This window comes from Talpa occidentalis, unplaced genomic scaffold, assembly GCF_014898055.3.
Source record: "Talpa occidentalis isolate TD23 unplaced genomic scaffold, MPIMG_talOcc4v2.1 talOcc4.8, whole genome shotgun sequence".
NCBI lineage: Eukaryota > Metazoa > Chordata > Mammalia > Eulipotyphla > Talpidae > Talpa > Talpa occidentalis.
Genome location: NW_023605194.1, coordinates 32,788,307 through 32,809,550, shown reverse-complemented (window position 1 = coordinate 32,809,550; position 21,244 = coordinate 32,788,307). Strand labels below are relative to the sequence as shown.

General features: G+C 44.9%; 1 protein-coding gene across 1 annotated transcript in view; it reads right to left on the bottom strand.

The window, feature by feature from the left end:
• The window catches only part of GRID1 (glutamate ionotropic receptor delta type subunit 1), a 598,797-nt gene that overhangs the window by 37,437 nt on the left and 540,116 nt on the right, over window positions 1-21,244 (bottom strand). The window contains exon 13 of the mRNA XM_054690113.1: window positions 5,447-5,642. Coding sequence (XP_054546088.1) covers window positions 5,447-5,642 — 196 coding nt within the window. The remainder of the gene's footprint in view (window positions 1-5,446; window positions 5,643-21,244) is intronic.

Genomic DNA, 21,244 nt, shown 5'->3' with positions numbered 1-21,244 from the left:
TTATGCACGTTCGTGTAAACTTGAGCAAGCCATTTACTCTCTCCCAGACTCAGACCCCATTTCTACATGATGGAGATATTAATAATCAAGCAGTTTTGCTTAGTAAGAAAGAAATAATGCATGTAGATCATCTGGCACAGTGCCTGACACACAGAGACTGCTCAAAAGATTTCACAGGAGGCTTGGCCAAGCCAGGAAAAACTCTGGGTCCCAGGGCACTGAGGGAGATGTCTCTGGGCCTGATTCAGACCTGAAAAAGATCAGAAAGGACAGAGCTGGTGTGCTACCAGCTGGTGAAGAGCGAGGGGAACCACTACTAGTTATGCTTGCTTGCTTGGAGATGGAGGACGAGCTGCTGTGTTCCTGGGTGAGTCTGTGTGTTATTAGAGGTGAGGTGACTATAGGCTATTAGATTTCAGCGACCTCGGGGCAGTAGCCAGGGAGTGTCCACTGCCATAGACCAGGGATCATCAGACTTTTTATATAAAGGTTCAGGTCATAAATATTTTCAGTTTTGTGGGAAACATGGCCTCAAAGACTCCACTTAGCAGAAGCAGCAGGAAAATCAGTCCTAGACAGTATGTGAAGGAATGGGTATGTCTGCGTGCCAGTAAAATGTCGTTTACAAGAACAGGTGGTGGGCCAGATTTAGCCCTTGGACCATAGTTTGCCAACTGTTGCCCTAGCCTTGTCTCAGGTCCGACAGGAGTGCGTGGCTAAGAAGGAAAGCCACCTCTCTCCTCTCTCAGAGGCCTAGCAGGAACTCTTCCCCAAGAGAAGGCTATAAAAAGACAAGCCTGAAAGAGACCCCCAAACTACTTCCCTCTCTCTTCCATCACAGAAACCAGGGAGGGTAATCCATTAACTGATGGCACCAACTACATTCCCGCTTTATGTTTCTTTGCTCAGACAGGAAACCTGTGATTCATTCAGGGATAATCCAATAGTTATTGAGATTTACAGGGTGCCAGGAAGGTTTGCTGTAAAAAAAGGATATGTTTTAGGCTCATATTAAATACATAAGCATCCCTGCCCTTCCAAACTCCTGTCTGCTCTCTTCCCTGGGGCCTACATAGGGCTGCCCTCTCCTTGTCTGAATGGGTCACAGTGATGGGACAGCCATGACATAATCCCTTTCCCAGGTTCTGATACTGTGGAACAGTGATCACCTCTTGCTAAGCAATTTCCCACCTAAATTGGTTTCAAGTCATTAAAAGCTGCAGCACTCCCAAGTTAAAAATAATAGCAGCTCTCCGAGGTTACCCTCAATACCAAGCTCCTTGACTTATTAGCAATTAGATATCACTCCGCTACCCCCCAGTCTCCGGAAATGGAACCAGAGTCACCAAAGAGTAACTGAAAATTAGAACTGGGGTCATTGTTTCCTTGCTAAAGAAGTTTCCTGTGACATCCCTTGGGACTGTCCTGTCTTCACCTTTGCTGGTCTGTCTGCACTGCACAGAAGCAGGCGCTATTTAGAATTTAAAGAAGTCCCTCCTCCCCAAATATTTCCCAACTTATTGGGCTTTTCCTTCTGATTTCTGGATTCTGGATGTGGCCTGCACTATAGGCATGACTGTCCTCAGCCTAGTCTGCAATGTTCCAGGTATTCACGAGGTTTCTGAGGACGGAGCCTGAGGGTGAGAGGCAGCTTCATAAGGTGAGGGGTCAGGAAAATTTTCAAACAAGCGTTTAGGTTCAGTAGCCATCCAAACAGGCACAGGAAAAAGGAGGATGTGAGAGTGAATCTGAGTTCTCCCAATAAAAAATGCAGTGCACTCCATTTTCTGACAATACTATAAACTCACTTTTATGACACTAGTTATAAAACCCTTAATATTTGTCTAGTGCTGGTAGACATTTTTTTTTTTTTCCTAGAGAGCCAAACGCACGAGGGAGATTTGTGACCCCAAAGCCGGTTTGGGGTTTATAAAATGAAGGTGTCATAAAAGTAACACATCCTATGCACTAAAAAAAGATTAGATTCTGTATCATGGAGCTATAGACATTTATAAAGCATCCCTTATTTGCATTTCCACTACTTATTATTTTTGTATTGTTTTATTCATGAGTAAGACCTTAAATATCACCAGAGGGTGAATGATTTCTTATGTGCCAGCAGTGGGCTAGGGGTAAGTAGGAGGACAAGAAGACATTTCCCTGATGACCATCTCCAGATTTATCACCCTCCAGAAGGCTCTAAGGGTGATGTTTGCCCTCTTGAGGGACACCAGGAGTCAGCATAGGCAGGCACATAGGAGCTTGCAAGGGTAAAAGGGGGTGGCATCTGTGGGTGCCAAATTCCATCTGGCTTGCTTTGGACTTATGTATTTAGAAGAGTAGGTAGGTGTACAAAAGGGAATTTATCATAACACTTTGATTAGGACACCTGTCCTTTTGTCCTTTTAATTGACTCATTTGCTATTTATTATAATGAGAAATAAGAAAATAATTCAAGGCCCGTAAATCTAAAGATAACATTACCCTGACTTGAATCCAAGACTCTCTCTCTCTTCCCTGTTGCTTTGCCTGTCCTATCTGTAGTACTATGGATCTTGTACTTTATCATCACTGTGGAATCATGTGTTATACATTTTCAAGGGTATTATGTTATATGCTATTTTCTATTAGTTGGGCTAAATTAAATTGTCTTTTTTTTTTTGTTAATGATCTACTGCTAAGATTTCTCCATACTATTACACAAAGCTATTCATCCATTCATTTCATGGTAGGTCATACAATTTTTACCTTGTTAATGCCTATTTGGATTGTTTCCAGGGTTGGAGCTCTGTAAGTGATGTTATCACGGTCTTTCTCATCTCTGGAGTGCTGTGGAAGTTTATTTTGGGTGTATGCATTGAAGTGGAATTGCTGGGCTATAGGGTATGCTATGTTCTATTTTATAAGAGAATGACAAACTCCTTTCCAAAATGGTTATACTGAGCACACTCCCACCAACCATTAACCACCTGTTACTCCCATCCTCTCCACCACCTCCCATTTTGTGCCAGTGTAATTGGTGTAAAATAACATATCTTTATGGTTTGGATTTGCATTTCCTGGATCATTAATGATTTTGAACCTCTCTTCATATAGTTACTGGCCACATGCATTGCCTCTTCTATAAAAGGCCTGTGCAAGTCTTTTGCCTATTTTCCTATTAAATTGCTCAAGCTTTTCTTATTGATTTGTAAAAGTTTTTCATATAATATTACTATTAATCCTGTATTGGTGATAAACAGGGTAAATATCCCCTGCCAGTGCATAACTTGACTTTTTATTTTCTTTAAAGTGTCTTGTAATGAACAGAGGTTTGTTAAAGTCAAGAGCAGCTACCTTTTCTTCTGTAAGATGTAATTTCTATAGCATTGTTTCAATGAATCTTCATGAGACTCCTATGTGTGTGGAATTTTTGTATCTCTGTGAGAGACAAAGAAAGCAGAGAAGGCAAACTCAAAGGCCATTTGGCTCAAGCCTAACATTCATAAAAGGCTTTAAATCAACTTTGTATTCATTATCTCCAAATGAGGTCACCTATAGCCACAAAGATTCACTGTCAGAGATGAAAGAAGATCTGGCAGCTTCAGGTTAGAGTACCATCCTTTGTAGTGTACTACAAATTAAGAGGTTTAATAAATCTTATAAGCATGGTATAACACATCTATGTTGCCTCATGTGATTTTTATTAAGGTGTCAACTGGTTAAATGTAAACATTCATGTTTCATAGCATGTACTTGTAAATATTTTAAGTATCTAAGGAGACCAAAAAACAAGAAGTTTCCAGGACTCTCTCAACTCTGACAGGTTCCAGACAGGAAGGGTGGTGGCTCAGTTTTACATTGCTGGTGGGTAGTGGAGCTGGGATTCACTCCAGAGCCAGACAATTTCTGCTGTTCAGTGTGGCTACGGGGCCATCCAGAGTGAACTGCCATGTGCAGATATGAGCCCATCAGGCTCCCATACAAAGCTCTGCTGCCAGGAACTGTGGTCTCCACTGGTTAGAGGCCTAATGTGCCTTAATGTCTCACTGCTTCTGAAGTTGAATTCAAGCCCCTGCCTCTCTCCCTCCTTTGGACTCTCCTGGGAGGACCAGCAGATTGCAAAGGACTCTACTCTTCATGTACATCAGGGTGATGTGGCCTGATGGTCCCAAACTAACCCCAAACTTTCCCCTTTATGTCCACTGCCCACTGTAATAAAGCCAAGCGATCATCAATGGCTAGAGATATGAAACAGGTGGTGTGTGTGCATATGTGTGTGTGTGTGTGTGTGTATTGCACAAGTGGAACTGATGGATAGAAGGTGGAATAGAAGAAAGGAGATGCTGAGGCTGACTGGATAGGTGTATGAGAGAGAGAGAGAGAGAGAGAGAGAGAGAGAGAGAGAGAGAGAGTGTGTGTGTGTGTGTGTGTGTATGTGAAGGTTGCACAGAGATGGCAGGTAGGTAAAGTAGGAAAGAAGAGAGGACCTGCTGAAAATACTGGGTAGCCAGTCTGCTCAGAGAGGCAGCAATGCTGGCCACAAGGCACATATTTTTCACATCATTGACTAGTGGCCTCCAGAACAGTAGCCACCATCACATGTGAGAGTCAGTTGACAGATGGACACCACTGCCAGTGGCATCCTTATGACACCGGCCTTCATCTCACCAGCTTCTTCCTCCTCAGCCTTCATCTCCACAGCAAATGGTGGATTCATGCCCAACTCCCCAGTGTGAAGCTCCAGGTGTCAGAGCCTGACCAGGAATGATTCTGATTCTCATCTGTATAATGTGATAATCATGCTTAATTTGGGCCATTGTGGGTGATTAATAATTGAAATAAATGAACGTCTAACCACCTTCGGAAGAAAATGATGACTTTCTCGGTCCTTGTTCTCCTGGATGCTGGCTTCTTCCTACCCTGTCCTCCCTCATTTTACCCCAGGACATCCTCCATCCCAGTCTCGCTCTCCACCCCACCATCTCCCAGGCACACAGACTTCTCCACAGTCCCACAGATGTGCCCAACTCAATTGGCCAGTGCGGGCTTTGGACCTTCTGCCTGTGTGCGGCCATCCCCATCAAAACCCCTGTCTTTCCCATTCTTCCTAAACCTGTTACTCCCTCCACTTCTAACCTCTGCTTTTGCTGAGTCTTCCCACAGGGGATGAGCAGTGGGCCACCATCTTATGAGGTCCTGAGGAGGACAGTTCCTCTCTTGAACTTCATCTGCCTGGGCTTCACTGTCCCTTCAAAAACTTAGAAGGTAGCCCATGAGCAGCCCTTCTGCTGCTTCTACCCCCAAGAATGGGCAGGTGTGTCTCCACCTGGCATTTACATGCCAGTAAGAAGTGCTGCCCTAACCTGCTGAAGAGGAATCACCCTGCAGGCAACAGCGTGTTCAGAGGAGATGCCCTTCCAATGACCTGTCGCAGCACCCATGTCCCTGGCCTGTTCCCGCCTACCTTCCTGATGCCTTCTGAAGGACTGGACACACAGTTGTCAGCCCCTCCATTCTTGCTGATGGTCCTCCAGAGCTCTGCAAATGTGCTGTCCTGCTCCAGGGGGTTGGTGCCCTTGGCTCGGAAGTACTCATACACAGCAGAGTCCCGGACAGTGCCATAGGATATCTCCACTTGCTTGGAGAGGTCTTGGAATGTCCTGAAATTCAAAATGACAATGAAATGTGAGTGTGTGCTGTACACTGCAGGGAGCTAAATGGGCTGCAGGGCCCTCCTCAGGTCCAAGCCTGGCTGTGGCCCACCAGCCACATTCTTCATTCTCACCCCCAGCAGCACAAGTCCCTCAGCCCAGAGCAAGACTTGCCAGGGCCTTGTACCTTCACAGACATGTCTCCTCAGTGTAGGTTAATTCTATAAGGTCACCGAGCACCTAAAACCAGAATCTGTGCTAAGCCCAAGAGACAACAGGATAAAGACATGATCGCTGAATTCAAAGAGCTTAGTGTCTGGCTGCAGAAACGCACAGACAGACAATCACATGCAAGAACCAGGGCCACAGGACAGGCTGCATATGAAGGGTTCCAACTCAAATGCTTTTGGAATAGGAAAGAGGGGCTGGGAGATATTAACAATGCCAACTGATCGGACACTCAGAGAATGGGATAGACATACTCAGGGGCTGTGCTGATGAAGGGGCACATCACCCACAAAGTCTGCAGTCATATTAAGTTTCCATCCTATCACTGACTTTTGAGCACCTCCTTGCAGCATGTTTTTCAAATCTTGACAATTATTTTAAAGATGATGATGATACAGCAAAACACTTCAGAGGGCCTTGGGTTTGTGATACATGGAGGAGAGGCAGGTAGCTCAGGCTAGGTGTGCGGGAGGGAGGTGCATGAGAAAGGCCCAGCAGCAGAGGCCCAGGAGCCGATGTCTGAGCTGGAGCGGAGGAGGAAAGCCTTCTTTGGGGAAGGGGACCAGGAAGGGCCAATTGATACAAAGTTCGTACCTGCCCTGGGATGATCATACCTGACTCAGGGTTCAGAGAATGGCACATGCAGAACAGAATTGCAAGAAATGCAAAGCTCAGCAGTGAGCCAACCTCTCTCCAGACTGTGACCTGATAGCTCTGTGTTTCTCTTGTAGAAATCTGTCTCTCCTTTATCAAGCCAAATCATCATCCCCACCCCCTCGCTGAGTCATCAGCACCATGAGGAGAAACAATCTTCCCAACCTGATCTACACAACTCTCCACCTTCTGGTCTCGCCTCTCCCCTCCACCAGGCCCATAGCCAATGTTGAAGCAAGAAATCCCACACAGTTGCAGCCTATGGCACCAAGCCATGGTGCTCCCTCTGCTTGGAATCCCTTTTTCTCATTCTACACTTCTCACTCACCAATATACTTCTACACACCCCTTGAAGAGCCAGCAGCTGCCTCTCCCCATCAGAAGCCATTACCAGCCCTCTCCTGTCTGTGTCATCCCTTTCAGCCTGTTCTCACTATGGCTTAAAAGAGCATCATGCCAGAGTACAGGCAGGAAGATAATCTGGAATCCAACTTCCTGCCTTGCCTCCCATCTCTACCATCACTAACACGGTGAACCTGGCGAAGTCTGCTAAGCTCTCTGTGCCTCAATTTCCTAAACTTTTAATAATAGAGCTAGAAGCAGAGGCTGCAGCAGAGGGCTGCTGTGGACAGTCAACGGGTGGTATGTGTTCAGTTCTTAGAGCAGCGCCTGATGCAAAGCAGGGACCAGTAGCAATTATTCTGTGCTAATATCGTATGTCTGGGTCATCCAGTAGAATATCAGAATTTGGAGGACTAGAGCCCAAGCTGCCGGGTCTTTGCGTCTTCAGTGCCGGGCCCAAGGCTGATATGAGATTCACAGCCTGCTTCCCCTGCTTTGGAGACACACTCCATGGTGTTCCTTCAGGATCCACTACACGGTCCAGAAACAGAGCTTAGCATTGGTTTCAATACATTACAGATGAAAAGAAATCTAAAATAACAAATCCGATGAAGAAATTTTCCTAATTATTGTTCATTATTTATATCTAATTGAAGCAAGATGTTCCTTTGCTTGAAAGGCCCCAAGGGTTGTAACTCTGTCATAATTTGCCTGTATTGAAAGGAGGGGAATTCTTATTTCTCCACATTTTTTATTTTTCTCATGGTAATACAAACAAACACAAGGCTTTGATGAATGGGATACATCAGGATGAATTACCCAGTTGAGTCTAAATACTGAACTGCTCTAAATTACTGCAGCTTCCATGATTGTAGAATGAATGTGTAACTGACAAGGGGCTCCACACTATGGTTTCAGCCCCACATTTGAAATGGAGATTTCCTCTGTCCTCTCGGTATGTATTCATTACTGGGCCCTTGGTCAGAGGCTCAGGGAGCATCTTTGGATGACAAGTAGGCAGTCCAAAGATTTACCACTTCATATCCATTTCTGTCCCAGCAAAGCCACTGTTTCCACCCAAAACACCACCTCCCTCTTCTCTGTGCCAGCCCCAGGCCTGCTCTCCAGGACATCCATCAAGTCTTATGGCCATAAGTCTGCACAGAGGCTTTGCTCTCCCATTTCAGATGCACATTCCTTTCTCCAAAGAAGTTTCCCAAGCTTACTAACAGGCTCAGGACACAGTAGGGACTGCCATGACACTTCAGGGTGAATACACCTATCAAAGGGCTATTTGGAGGTTTGAACAGCACCAACTAGTCACACCCCAAAGTCACCATATCTCTGGGGCACTCATACCCTTGTCAAGTGCACAGTTTTGAAAGGGACACACGGGATGGAATAAAGGAGAAGGTGGTGGTCAGCCAGGCAGGCTCCAAGTCAACACTAGCAGCCAGCCGAAGACAGATATCACATCCAATGGGACACCCACCCAGACAAGTGAGGGTTGCTTAGCCTGGAGAAGGAGGCACTAGCTGTTCCCATCACTGGGCATGTTTCCCAAATGAATCTCTTGGGCAACAACTGCTAGGAAGTGTCCCAGGTGCCCCCACCACAGAGAGATGAAGGCGCACTGTCTGTTACGGGTATGGTCTCTGTGAACCCAAATCATGCATGGTGCAAGTAGCTGAGTTAAACAGCTCTCCAACTGACAGTTACTGAATACCTGCCAGGGAAGGCACAGTGGCACCTGGAGCAAGTAATGAGAGGTGGGCATCCTCTGGCATCCACAGAAAGGGGTGGAGACATGTTCAGAGAATAGACCAGTATAACTACACAACACGAGAGGGACTAAGATAGAATTCTGTGTGGGAGAGCCTGGAAGCACAGAGGGGTAGCTAGTCCATGGACCAGAGCTAAAGAGAGATGTCCTAGAGGAGGAAATGCTGAGTCATGTAGAATGTGTGGAAGTAGCCCAATGGAGAGGGAGGGGGGGGGCCATAGGGGAGGAGAAATTACCTAAGAAGACCTTCTCACTGGAGTGAGAAAACAGGGCTTATTTTGGATATACACCATGGAGCAATCACATCAGCTTAAAAGACATAGGTTTCCAATTAAGTAGACATCAATGTGGACTGTGTCTCTGAAGACCTCAGCTCTCTGAGGTAGACCAGCAGTTCTCAAAATTGGTCCTCAAAGCTTCAGCAAGAACAGTACCTGGGACCTTATAAGAAATGCAAATTCTTGAGTCCCACCCCAGATCCACTGAAGCAGAAAGTGGTGCTCAGCCATCTGTGTTTTCCAGCTCTCCTTGTGATTCTGATGTACACACACGTTCTGGAATCACTGACTGAGTCAAGTCATTTATTGTCTGAGGGCTTAGTTTTCTTAGCTCATACGTGTCTCACAGGATGGATGAAGATTGAGATTCACAGACAAATACCCAGCACACAGTCCATGTTTAATAAATGCTAGCTCTTCTGTTAGGCTGTTAATAAATAGTTCAAATGGTTGAAGCAGCGGAACCTAGGGAAGCAGTCAAGGGTGACAGGATGGGGCGGTCACACCTGGATGGAAGCAAGCCTGGGCAGACAGCATGTCTTAGCTGCCAGGCTCACGTGACTGATGCCTGTCTGGGCATCTGCCCATCTGCCTACCCAGGAAGGAGCCTGAGGGCTACCTTCTTGTTTCATTTCATGGCCAAGGTACATGCTTCCCCATCAGAGCCCAACCTGCTGCCTTGTGAACAGTACACATTTTAGGTACCAGGGAAACCGAAAGTGAACAGCTGAGGAAATCTGAATCCGGGATGAGCATGGGGACAATTTTGACATGTGCTCTGCAGACTGTGATGCTACCCACTTAGCAGAGGCCTGCCTGGGGAAGTGGGGAGCACCTGGGAAAGTCCTTAGAAAGGATGTCTTTAAAAGCATCATTCCCAGGCTGTCCTGGATCTGGATTCGCTAATTGAGTGTCATGATACAAGCATGTGCACTTTGCAGCTCACCCCTATCTCTGTGGCCTGCTGCTTATCCCCTTATTTCATCTTTTAACAACATTTAGTGTCAGAATCCTCCCACAGCAAAGCTTCGCCTCTCTTCCAAGCTGATTTTTGAGCCAGTATCTTATACTCAATCATGCTCTGCTGAAAACAGGTTCGGAACCAATGGGATCTGCTTCTTTGTACCTCCTGACCTGCATTGCTGGTTTTGGGGGGCTCTCTAATCTAAAAGCATAGATGACTCCTATGAGCACATCAGACTGCCTTGCAAAGGACTCTGTAAGCATCCCTTGTCTCTGAGAGCAATTAAACTTGTACCTTCTGGAAGTCTCCCAGTGTCTCCTTCAGCTTTGGTCAAGGACAGCCTGGCCAGCTCAGCATCACCTCCCTCCCTTCCTTCCCAAACCTATCTCCATAAATCAATCTTACTATTTCCTAGATACATTTTCATTAACAAAGAGATAAATATGTTTGCAGAATGAGAAAAATCAATAATACAGAATTTATAAATACATCTTTGCATGTTACAGAAATATTTACATTGGCATTGGAGATAAATACACTTGCAACAAGAGAAGAATCAATATACAGTGTATGTAAAACAGATTTCAACAATTGTGGGGTTGCCATATTCATGGGTTTGATAAATCTAAACCCCAAAGTCCTATTCTTATTTATTAAGGAGAAAAGTAAGCAGTAGCATGGTTCAAAAGGCACAGGAGGGCCTCCCTGGTGGCGCAAGGGGTTAAGCACAGCACTATGAAGTGGTCCACAGCCTCTGCAGCGTGAGTTCGATTCCCGGCCAGCCAGGGAGAAACAACATGATGAATCAGACCTCTCCTGTCTCGCCCGCTGCTCCCCTCAGCAGTGTATTTTCAGTCAATATGCCTGTTCTGTTCCCCACACTGTCTCTGGTGAGTCCTCTCACCCCCTCCATCTCTAGCCTGTACCCCAGCCTTTGTATGCATAAATAAATAAATCTAAAAAAAAAAAAGGCACAGGAGGGCGAGGCTGCTCATCCTCACCATTAGGAGCTACTTAACTACAGCCACAGATGCTTTTCTCATTGTTCCAACAGTTTCTCTTTTCTTTCATGTCTGACTCTCTAAGTGATGTTTCACAAGAAGTTGGGATTGCCTAGCTAAGCATCCACGCCCTGCTTGCAGAACCTTCTGACACAGTGTTCCCTCCTCCTTGCTCATTTCTCTCCCCTCCTGGGTTTCTTCCCAGGCTCCTCCCTGTGTCCCTCTTCTCCTTGTACTTCTCCCTTGCAGGATTCTCCTACCTGGGGTTTGCCACATTTCCCTTTTCTTCTCCCCTAGACCTGGTTCTTTAAGGTAGACAGGACTTCAGGTGACAGCTGAGAAATAACTAGATGCTTCACTCATTCATTCATTTATTCAAAGGGTTATTTCCTATGCATTCACTGTATTCACTATACCAAGCACTGTTCTAGGACCAGTGATATGACAAAAACAGCACAAATTCTTGCTTTAATGTCATGTATGTGGTGGGGCTGGGGAGAGAGAAACAAACAGATGAATTACAACAACAAAAACACAAATAATTGTGTAATTCCATGAACCTTCTGGAAAGGGACTGGCAGTACATAAATGGGCAATGAGGTTCATATACCACTCTGTCGCATATGCCTTGATTTTGTGTTATATTAAATTGTTGCATAAAAGAAAAACAGTCTTAGCATGCAGACTGCTGGAAAATAGGCTACAGGCCAGATATGGTCTATGGGGACATTGGCTGACCACTGATATCATGTCCAGTGATGAAAAGTGCAGAGAGGATTAACATAGCAGAGTAAGCATTATGGAGTAATTATACAAACGTATGCAGAGATACGTTTTAGCCATTGGAGTTGACATCAGGGGATATATTTCTCTAGCACCTTTCCTTGGACTGGGCTAGAGACAGAAAGAGGAGAGATATTGGGATACCACTGAGATCTGGTGGAGCCTGGCCTTCATCCTTAGGAGCAGAACCTCTCTTACCTGGAACACCTACTCAATATTTACCAGCACCTTCCAGAAAGGTGAGGTTGGGGTACCGCACCAGTCTCCTTTGCATCCCAAGTCTGATTGCACTTTCAAATTCCAGGCTCAGTAACAACTCATGAGGGGCCAGGCCCCCTCTTCAGTCTATTTGATCTCTTCTACCATCAAGATAGATCCAGGGGGGCCTCCCCTTTGGCACAGGTGGTTGAGCGCTGCACTGTGAAGCTGAAGCTGTCCGCAGCCTCTACAGTATAGGTTCAATCCCAGTCAGCCAGGGAGAAACCCACATGGCACAGCAGACCTCTCCTGTCTCGCCCGCTGTTCCCCTCAGCAGTGTATTTCGTCAGTCTGCCTGTCCTGTTCCCCACTCTGTCTCTGGTGAATCCTCTCACCCTCCTGCACATCTGGCCTGTACCCCAGCTCTTGTATAAATAAATAAATCTTTAAAAAAAAAAAAGATAGATCCAGGTGGGAAAAAAGATCCAGAATCAGATCATTTCTCTCATCACTTTCACCAAGAATAACTCTGTGTTTTACATGCTATTGAGACCATCTCTCTAATGGTCTCCCTGCTTTTCACTTTTCCACTGATAACCACTATAATCTATTCCCTGGGAGGCAAGTGGAGTGTATTTTTAAAATCTAATATAGATCACATGATGTCATTTCTCAAAACCCTTCAATTGTTTGTAATCTCTAATTACAAAAATCCCACCTGGCCTGAAACGTCTCACAAGATTAGGACACCAATCCTTCTACTGTTACCACACTGGCTCACTTGCCTTCCTACCTTGGGGTTCCTATAGTTGCTTTTTCCTCAGCCTGGTATACCCATTGCTCAAATCTCTAATTGGTTTACTCCCTCAATGACGTGGGTCTTTGGCCAGCTGAGGCTTTTGCTGACAACACTGTATAAATATCACCCTCCCTAAATTCTAAAATAAAAACAAAGAAAATGCCATATCACATATCATTTAATCTTGATTTTTCTTCTGCGAATTGTGTGGTTGGCTTATTGGGCTTATTGTACATCACCAGCACCTACAATGGCAGGAAATCCTTATGGTTGGCATAGGACAGAAAGATTTTCTGGGGTACAGGAATTTCAGTACTAAAATCAGGAAAGTTCCAGCCAAATCAAAATAATTTGTGTTCCTACCTATAAAAAAGCAGTGCCTGGCACATAGTAGATGTTCTAATGAACTTGGATTATATGCATGTGTAATAATATATTAATGAGTTAGCCTTTTGCTTGTATTCCAAACATCTAGGTTGAATATTCTGCTGGAAGAGCTTCTATCTGTGGTTGATCAGTCTCCTTCAGGACAGCTGTGGGCTGAACCAACCTAGGAGCAAATCAGGGAATCCAGGGATCAGGTCCAGTTCTCCCCACGCTCCTCCACAGGCCTTTGAAGTTTCAAAATCTAGCTTCCTGGTAGAGCTAACAGAAATCAGCTTTGGCAGAGAGAATGTTCCTAGACCAGAATGTGAACAGCCACTGTTGGCTTCCCCAGCTCCTGTGCCCCTCCCACTCTCCGGGAGCTCTGCACAAACAGCCCCACCAGGCAGCAATACCCCCATGCCAAGAACATGACTGGCTCTCAGCAATCAACACACACAAATATTTGCTGCCACAAATCAATACAAAAGCAGGATGCACCATTAACCTTTAATATTTCGGTGCTGGGGCTCTTAATCCATTATGAGGTTGTCATAAATGTGACTGAAATGTAAATCCAAACAGCAGCCCTTGGGAAGGTTATGAAGGTGCCTTGCTGCCTCCTGGCACAGCCTGAGACACCTGCGCACCAGAGAAACAGCCCAAGTCTCTATGCTCCCTGCTGGGTTTTGTTTTTATCCTCCTCCCCTCCCTCTTCTCTTTTGAGATGTCTGACCGAGACCCTCTATTATGTCAGCTTCCTCGGCAGGCAGTCGCTTGATATGCTAGAAGAAAGCTATAATAATGCTAACTTCCAGACACTGTGCTAATACTTCCTTGGTAGCGATTCATTTAACCTCGGCTATACTCTCACATAAAATTCTATTACCCTCCATTTTACAGATGGAGAAATCAAGGCTCAGGGAGATTAAGTAATTTATGGAAGGTTACAGAAGGAGCAAGCAGAAGAGCTGTCTCCCCACTGAGGACTGCTGGATTGCCAAACCCACACATTTGACTGTGTATAGAGATGCTAAACATCCCATAGCTAAGCGGGGGAGGATTAACAAGTAAACAGACAATCAAAAATACCATGCACAATGCTTTGCTAGAAGCAGGCTCAGAGTTGTCAGAATACAATGTTGATCCTGTCCCAGTTTGGCAGATGAGAGACTGGGGGTGGTTAGCGGGAAAGGTGAGGCTTAAGTTGAGACTTAAGGATAAAGCAGGAATTAATGTACTAAGGAGAGGAATAAGAGATGATCTGGACAAAGGTGACAGCAATTTCAATCCAAGAATGTCTTAAGAGAGTGAAACTTTCCAGGAACTACTAAATTTACTATGAGAGAGCAGAAATGGTAAATAACTAAGAAACTCTAAGATTACAATGGAGGGGATACTCATAACATGCTTAGAGGATAGTGCAATGGAATGGGAGTGCATAAATGATGGGGAAATGAGCTATTAGTGTTCCCTAGGCAATCACAGGATCTGGGCACATGTGACATAAGCAGGTTGGCACCTCTGGGACCCTGGACAGCTTGTGCGGCCACACACATTTTAGAAGGCGGGGCTGAGGGGCAGCAGTGAGTCCATGTACTTGCACATGTGTGTAAATGTGTGTGCACCTGTGTTCAGGAGATGGACGTGTGCGTGGAAGGCCTCAGAGCAGGGAAAAGAGAGGAAAGAGGGTGTGGAGAACTGTTGGAGGCTCCGGACACTCAGACCAAGGGATGCCACCTGCTATGACAGACTTTAAAATAAAGGAGAAGCTATGGGTTCCTCAGTGGTAGAAAGGGGACCCATGCAGGGCAGATTTATGTGAAGAAATCAACCATAGCAGCACACACTGCAGGGACCCCACTGCAGGAGTCACAGCACGCAGACACCATCCCACCTGAACTTGTTTATGGACCTCGGTGGTCGACACTCAAGGCAAGAAAAGACTCAGACCCTTCCCAAGTCGGAAAGGTATGGAGAAAATACTAGCACATTCAAGCCTAGTATTGAACAATACAAAGCCAGCTGTAATCAAATGTGAAGCTACAAGATGCTAGCCAATTTCAATGAGTTTGCAGAAAAATCACTTCAACAAGAATATAGACTGATGGAAAAGCAGCAGGGAAGGGAGCAGGGAGAAAGGTATGTTGTATTATTGATGAGTCTTGCTTGGGTTTGGGGTATGGAATGGGCCCTCCTTTGTGCCAAATGCTGCAACTGAGGCTCATTTCCTCTTTAGAACCAATCTTTGAAATAAGATATTCACCCCATCTTACAGATGAGGAAATTGTGAGGGTTTTTTTGTTTTTGTTTTTTTTTTTTTAGCAGAACCATGTTAGGGCAAGGTTGAGTTTGCATGTCTGTTTAATGCTGAACTCTTCCAGGTCTGCATTTCCTAAATCAGCTCCAGCTTAGGAAGATGCCCTTGCCATGGATGATTGTTACGGCTGGTTTTCTCTTACGTAAGAGGCTCTTCTGGGTCCATGGGCAATGCCAGGTGCCAGCCACACCTCCCCAGGAGCCAGACAGCCTTGACCTGGCACTCTGACTGGTGACAGAGACTATCTGATGAACTCCCTAGGTGTGCACGATCAGAACAGCCCATGTCTTGATCAGGGAATGCTGCCTGCAGCTGCAACACCTGGGTGCTGGCAGAACTGCGCATGCCCCTGCCTTTCATTCTCTAAGGTAATTATTTATTCCATTAACTTCTTAGGAACTGGGTAAAACACAAACACTCAGAATAACACTGTGAATGTCCAACAGTAGACTAACAGGAGCAAAACACCCAGCTGTGAGCTAGATAAACCACCACTCTTGAGAGAAGTTTTTGGTAAAGTGGTTACTATGTTCAGATAAACAAAGAGAAGGACATGTATTTAGAGGGCAGGCTTAGAGCTATTTCCTCTTATTGGATCCTCCTAACAGCCTTAGGAAGAAGTTATCACGGTTTTCATTCACTAATAAGTGAGCTAACTTCCTCAAGAACTGGAGATTCATACCATCCTGCAGGAACGGGAAGCTGGTTGGCAGTAGGGTTGAACTTGCAAATGTCTGTTCTGGCTACAAAGCCCGGCTCTACTCCTTCACCTGTTACCTCTTGTGAAGCAGAAGCAAATTAGGGAACCAATGCAGTCCAGTTTGACACTCATATAGGCAGTCTAGGGACTGGGTTCTGGGCCAGAAACAGGGTGCCTCTTTATTCATATCAGAGTGCCAGGACAAAGCAGGGGTATGGAAATTCAGCCTTTAATTCAGACTGTGGCTGTGAATAAACTCTATCATCTGCAAGCTCTGTGATCTCGGACAAGTGACTCAGCCTCTCTGTACATCAGTTTCCTCATTTACACAACCGAGATATTCACAGATTAAGTGGTTTCAGTGAAGGCCTGAGAATGGTGCCCGCCCATGGAAGCCATTCGGTAAATGGTTACTTTAGTTACCCCAGTTATTCAATGAGAGAACTATGCTATGTCATGCTTATAAATGCCAGTCTTCATGACAGGTCCAGAGGTGGCTGGTTTGGCTAGAGGAGTGTCTGCCTTGAATTTGAGTATTTTACCCTGGGCATGTGATTTCTGGGTTATCATAAGTGCCAGCACTCTAAAGTGCATTAATGTTTTCTGCCTGGTCCTGAAGACATTTGCATTTGAAACCAGTGGACAAGATCACTCAGGTCCTTCCCTCCTCCCACCTGTGATAGCTCATGAATCTATGATCTAGGCTAGAACTCAAACCTTATCTTATTTAAGATTCTCATCTGACAAAGCATCACCATGGACAATTTTCTCTGAAACATGACTGTTTTCCCTGAAAACTGGAATCTCATTTTGCAGCATTTGTTGGGACTCAGGGCTGCCATGGGAAGGATCTCACAAAAAAAACAGTATTCTAGTAATTACAATCCAGTTTGTCCAGCTGCCAGCAGTCTGTCCCTATGGGGTACTTGCAGTTACCTTCCCAGAAGCAGATGCCACAGGGGCTTGTCTCCAAGTCACACCAAGTCTATGGTCACAGCACAACTATAGAAAAGCAAATTAACCACCTTCCAAGGCATCAGGTCTCTGTGTGCTTTCCTGACCCTTAACAAAATATCCACTCTGTGTCTTGGGATGAAATTCAATGTGCAAAAGCCAACCACAAACCCAAAGAAAAGCCAACACCACCTTGAGTGGGGCAAGAGGATCTTTCAATAGAGAGTTGATGGTAAATTTCAGTAGGAGGTTTCCTGCCATTTTCAAGGGAAATAAGTCCCTTGGGAAATCGGTCCCTGGGATCCCTCAAAGACTATGTTCATCAAAAGCAGTATCCCGGTGCCTAAGGTCCCTCTAGATCACTGTCTCTCAAAAATAATATGTCCCCCGAAATGTTTCCCCCTGCCACAGTCAAAGAGCCTCTGGCCAGGCAGGGTAGAGGTCACACCACCTCCCATGTCTCCCAGGATTCAGGACCTGGTGGGCCAGGATCAAGCTGTACCTGGACCTTAACATCCACATCAAAAGAACTCTTCAGTAAATGGTGCATTCCAATTTGTGTGAATGGATGATGGATGAGCCACATGCCTCTGATACCCATCCATGTTTTTCTTTCCTTCTCTTCTGTATGATCTTGTCAAGCAAATAAACAGGGGATGCTTTCTGCTTTTTGTCAAGGCATTTCTAAAATTACCCTTCAAAGACTGACCAGACAGCCTGGACTGGAGGAAGGTTGGCAGGAGGAGACTACTAGGTAGGAGAGAGCTTGGATGGGAGCATGACAGGTTTATGGGCCAAATGATGACATTAAAGGACCCAGTGAGTGATCACCGAGAAAAGCACAGCCTTCCCACAGGAGCCCCACCTCTCTCCTAATTCAGTATGACTGATAGCCTTTAAAAAAGAGGAAATCTGGACTCTGTCATGCACACAGGGAGAACACCATGTGAAAATGAAGGTAGAGCAGGAAGGCCAAAGATTGCGAGGAAACCATTAGAATCCAGGAGATATACATGAGACAGATTCTCTCTCGCAACCCTTAGAAGGAGCTAATCCCACTGACACCTTGCTCTCACACTTCCCACCTCCAGAACTGTGAGACAATAAATGTCTGTTGTTTCAGTCCCCCAGTTTGCAGTGCTCTGGTATAGCTTCCCTGCCACACTAGCACACGACCCATACGCTCTAATAATCAATGCACTATACTGCACTGACTCACCTGCCCACCTGCTCCTCAGTCAACTGCCACTCCATGAAGGTGGAGATTGTGTTTTTTCACTCATCTTTTTTTTAAATTTTTTAAATTATATTTTTAGATTTATTTATTCATGCGTATAAGAACCAGGGTAAAGGCCAGATGTGTGGGAGGGTAAGAGGATTCACCAGAGACAGAGCGGGGAACAGCACAGGCAGATTGACTGAAATACACTGCTGAGGGGAGCAGTGGGCGAGACAGGAGAGGTCTGCCATGCCATGTGGGATATTCTCGCCGGCTGGCAGGGATCGAACCCGTGCTGCAGAGGCTGCGGACAGATTCACAGCGCTGCGCTCAACCGCCTGCACCACCAGGGGAGACCTTTTTTCACTCATCTTTTTAATAACTAGACTGACATAATGTCAAACATGTAATAGGAGCAAATGATCTCTTGGTTGTAGGAATGTATGACTGAATGAATGACTATGTAAGATGAAATAGATGACCCCTGATTATGGCAACTCTTGCAGTGTGGTCATTATGCGATTACATAGCAAGGTTAATGCAGAACTCAATGCCCAGTCCAATGTTGGTGATGACTGCTGGATGGATGAATAAATGAATAAATGGGTCAAGCAAGTTGTACAGAGACTTGGGCCCTCCCAGAACGTAGAAGGCACAGTTTCATCTCTGGCGTGAGTTCATTCTTGGCATCGTACTTCTTGGGAAAATTCTAGCCACCTGAAACTCTCACTCAACTTGATATGCAGAATAGCCAAAAAACAGAGATGTTGCAATACCCATTATGGAGCTCCTAAGTGGAAGTCAAAAATCCAAACTTTTTATGCACTTAGTCTGAGAGTCCATATATAGGAATCTCCAGCAGGAGGGCTAATGCTGCTAGAATGACTACTGGGTGTCAGGCACCTTATTATATCCTCATGAAGCTCAAGAAAGCCAAGTATGCATGTCTCCATTTTCCTGTGAGGAAGGCGGGACATAGAGAGAAGTGACTTGTCTGTGCTCCTGGGGCTGGAAGGGTACAAGCCCTTTGGAATTGTCCAAATGCTGTCCCTTTGGAATTTGAGGATTCCATATCAGACTTCACAGTCGATGTTTTAAATTCTTTTTCTATTGTAATGACTGAATATCTTCATGTTTTTCAACCTATATGGGCTGACAAAGCATATTCAAAGTCCCAGCCAACCTTAGTTGTGCTTAGAAAACCTAAGCCATCAGTTCTGTCTCTTTACTGAGAGCTGAGGTTGAAGTTACAGCCATAGGTACATTCGAGGTGGTGGTGACAGCAATATTAGAATCTGAAGTTTCATTTCCCCAGAGGAAATGAGAATCAGGAGGCCACAATAGGTCCCTTCTCAACCTCGAGACTGTCCCTTCACCTTTTCAACATGATATTTTATTAAAAGATGTCAGTGAAAAGCACTGGCTTTATTCAAACAAGTTTACATTTGAATCCAGGTTCTGCTAACATGTGAATAGTGTGGATTGCCTTTCTGCTCAGTTTCCTCATCAGTAATAACAGCTCAATATGATAAAATTTATGTAAGCATTTAGCAACTCCTAGCGCATAATTATATTGTATAACACAGTGCATGTGTATATAGTTAATCCTTGAGCAACACAGGTTTGACCTGTGCAGGCCCACTTATTTGGGGGTTGGTTTCAACAAACACTATGGCCTTCATAACAGTGGGTTCTGCATTCTTGGAGTCAATCATCTACAGATGTAAAACCATGGGATATGGAGGACTTGACTATAAGGGACTTGGGCCTCTATTTACATAGGTATTTGTAAGGGTCTTGAAATCAATCCTCTAAAATCAAGGGATGTCTACTACAATTAAGTTTCAGGGGAATCAAAAGTTATATGGAGCTTTTTGAAAGTAAGAGATTGGCACCCTAACCCCTGTTTTATTTAAGTGTTAATTTTATAGTACATTGTAAAATATAGTAAAATATTAATATTTCTTCCATATATGATACTCATTAAAGTTATCATTATATTTATATAATAATAACAGTAGCTATTGTTATCATTATAGATGTTGTTGAAAAAATTTCCCTTACAGAGTCAGGGAAATGGGCATGACTGATATTTCAGTAGACATACTCTTTCAAGTCAATGTGCTTTGGTTTCCTTCCCCTATCAGCAAAGCCCAGCAGCCCCAGGAACACACTGGGCAGTGTGCAGTCTATAACGTGGGCTCAGAACTTTGGTGCTTGCACTGAAGGCTTCAACACAAAGAGCGAAGACCTCTAGCAAATCACCCTGGACCACACTACCATTTTCTCTCTTTCTGCCCATGATTCTAAAGGGTTAACATGGTAATTAAAGCATGAGATCCTAATTCTTATGATATTAATTAAAGTGAAAACTGCAGATGGTGTTTAATAACAACTTAGTCCCAGCAGGTTCCAGGCACTTTACCTAAATCAAACATATCATAAAGTTGGCATGAGAATCACAGAGCCTGGTCCTGCCACATCTGGCCAGGGACACATGTTCTCACCTAGAGTGAAAGTAACAAACCATCTCTATTACTTATGCAGATGTGGCCTTAAATTGCTTGACAGTCTGATTCTACCCCACCACCTCCTGGAGCCAAAAATAAAGGAGTATTGATTGCAAAGATTAATAACAAAGCTGAAGAAAGAAAATGGTGCAAAACACCTTTTTCTCTCCCTTCGTGATATAAACGCCTGCCACCCCTGCAACCTAATTTTGTCACCCAGCACAAGGGAGTGTATTAATTAAAGTGACACCAAGGACAGGAAAATCTGAGCTCTTGGGGTGATGACTAGAAATACATAAATATGCATCTCCGGGCTGTCTCAGGGAGGGAGGCATGTTGCTGGGCAAGATCAGCATAATTGCACCAAGGGGAGGGTTGCAAGGAGCATAAATGATCACCCCCAGGGGTCACAGCTCCAGTTCTTACAAATGCCTTCCAAGCTTAGACAGAGAAACTAGACAGTGACTATCTATCAGATATCTCACCTACATGGTAGGGAACTCAGCCGTCACTTT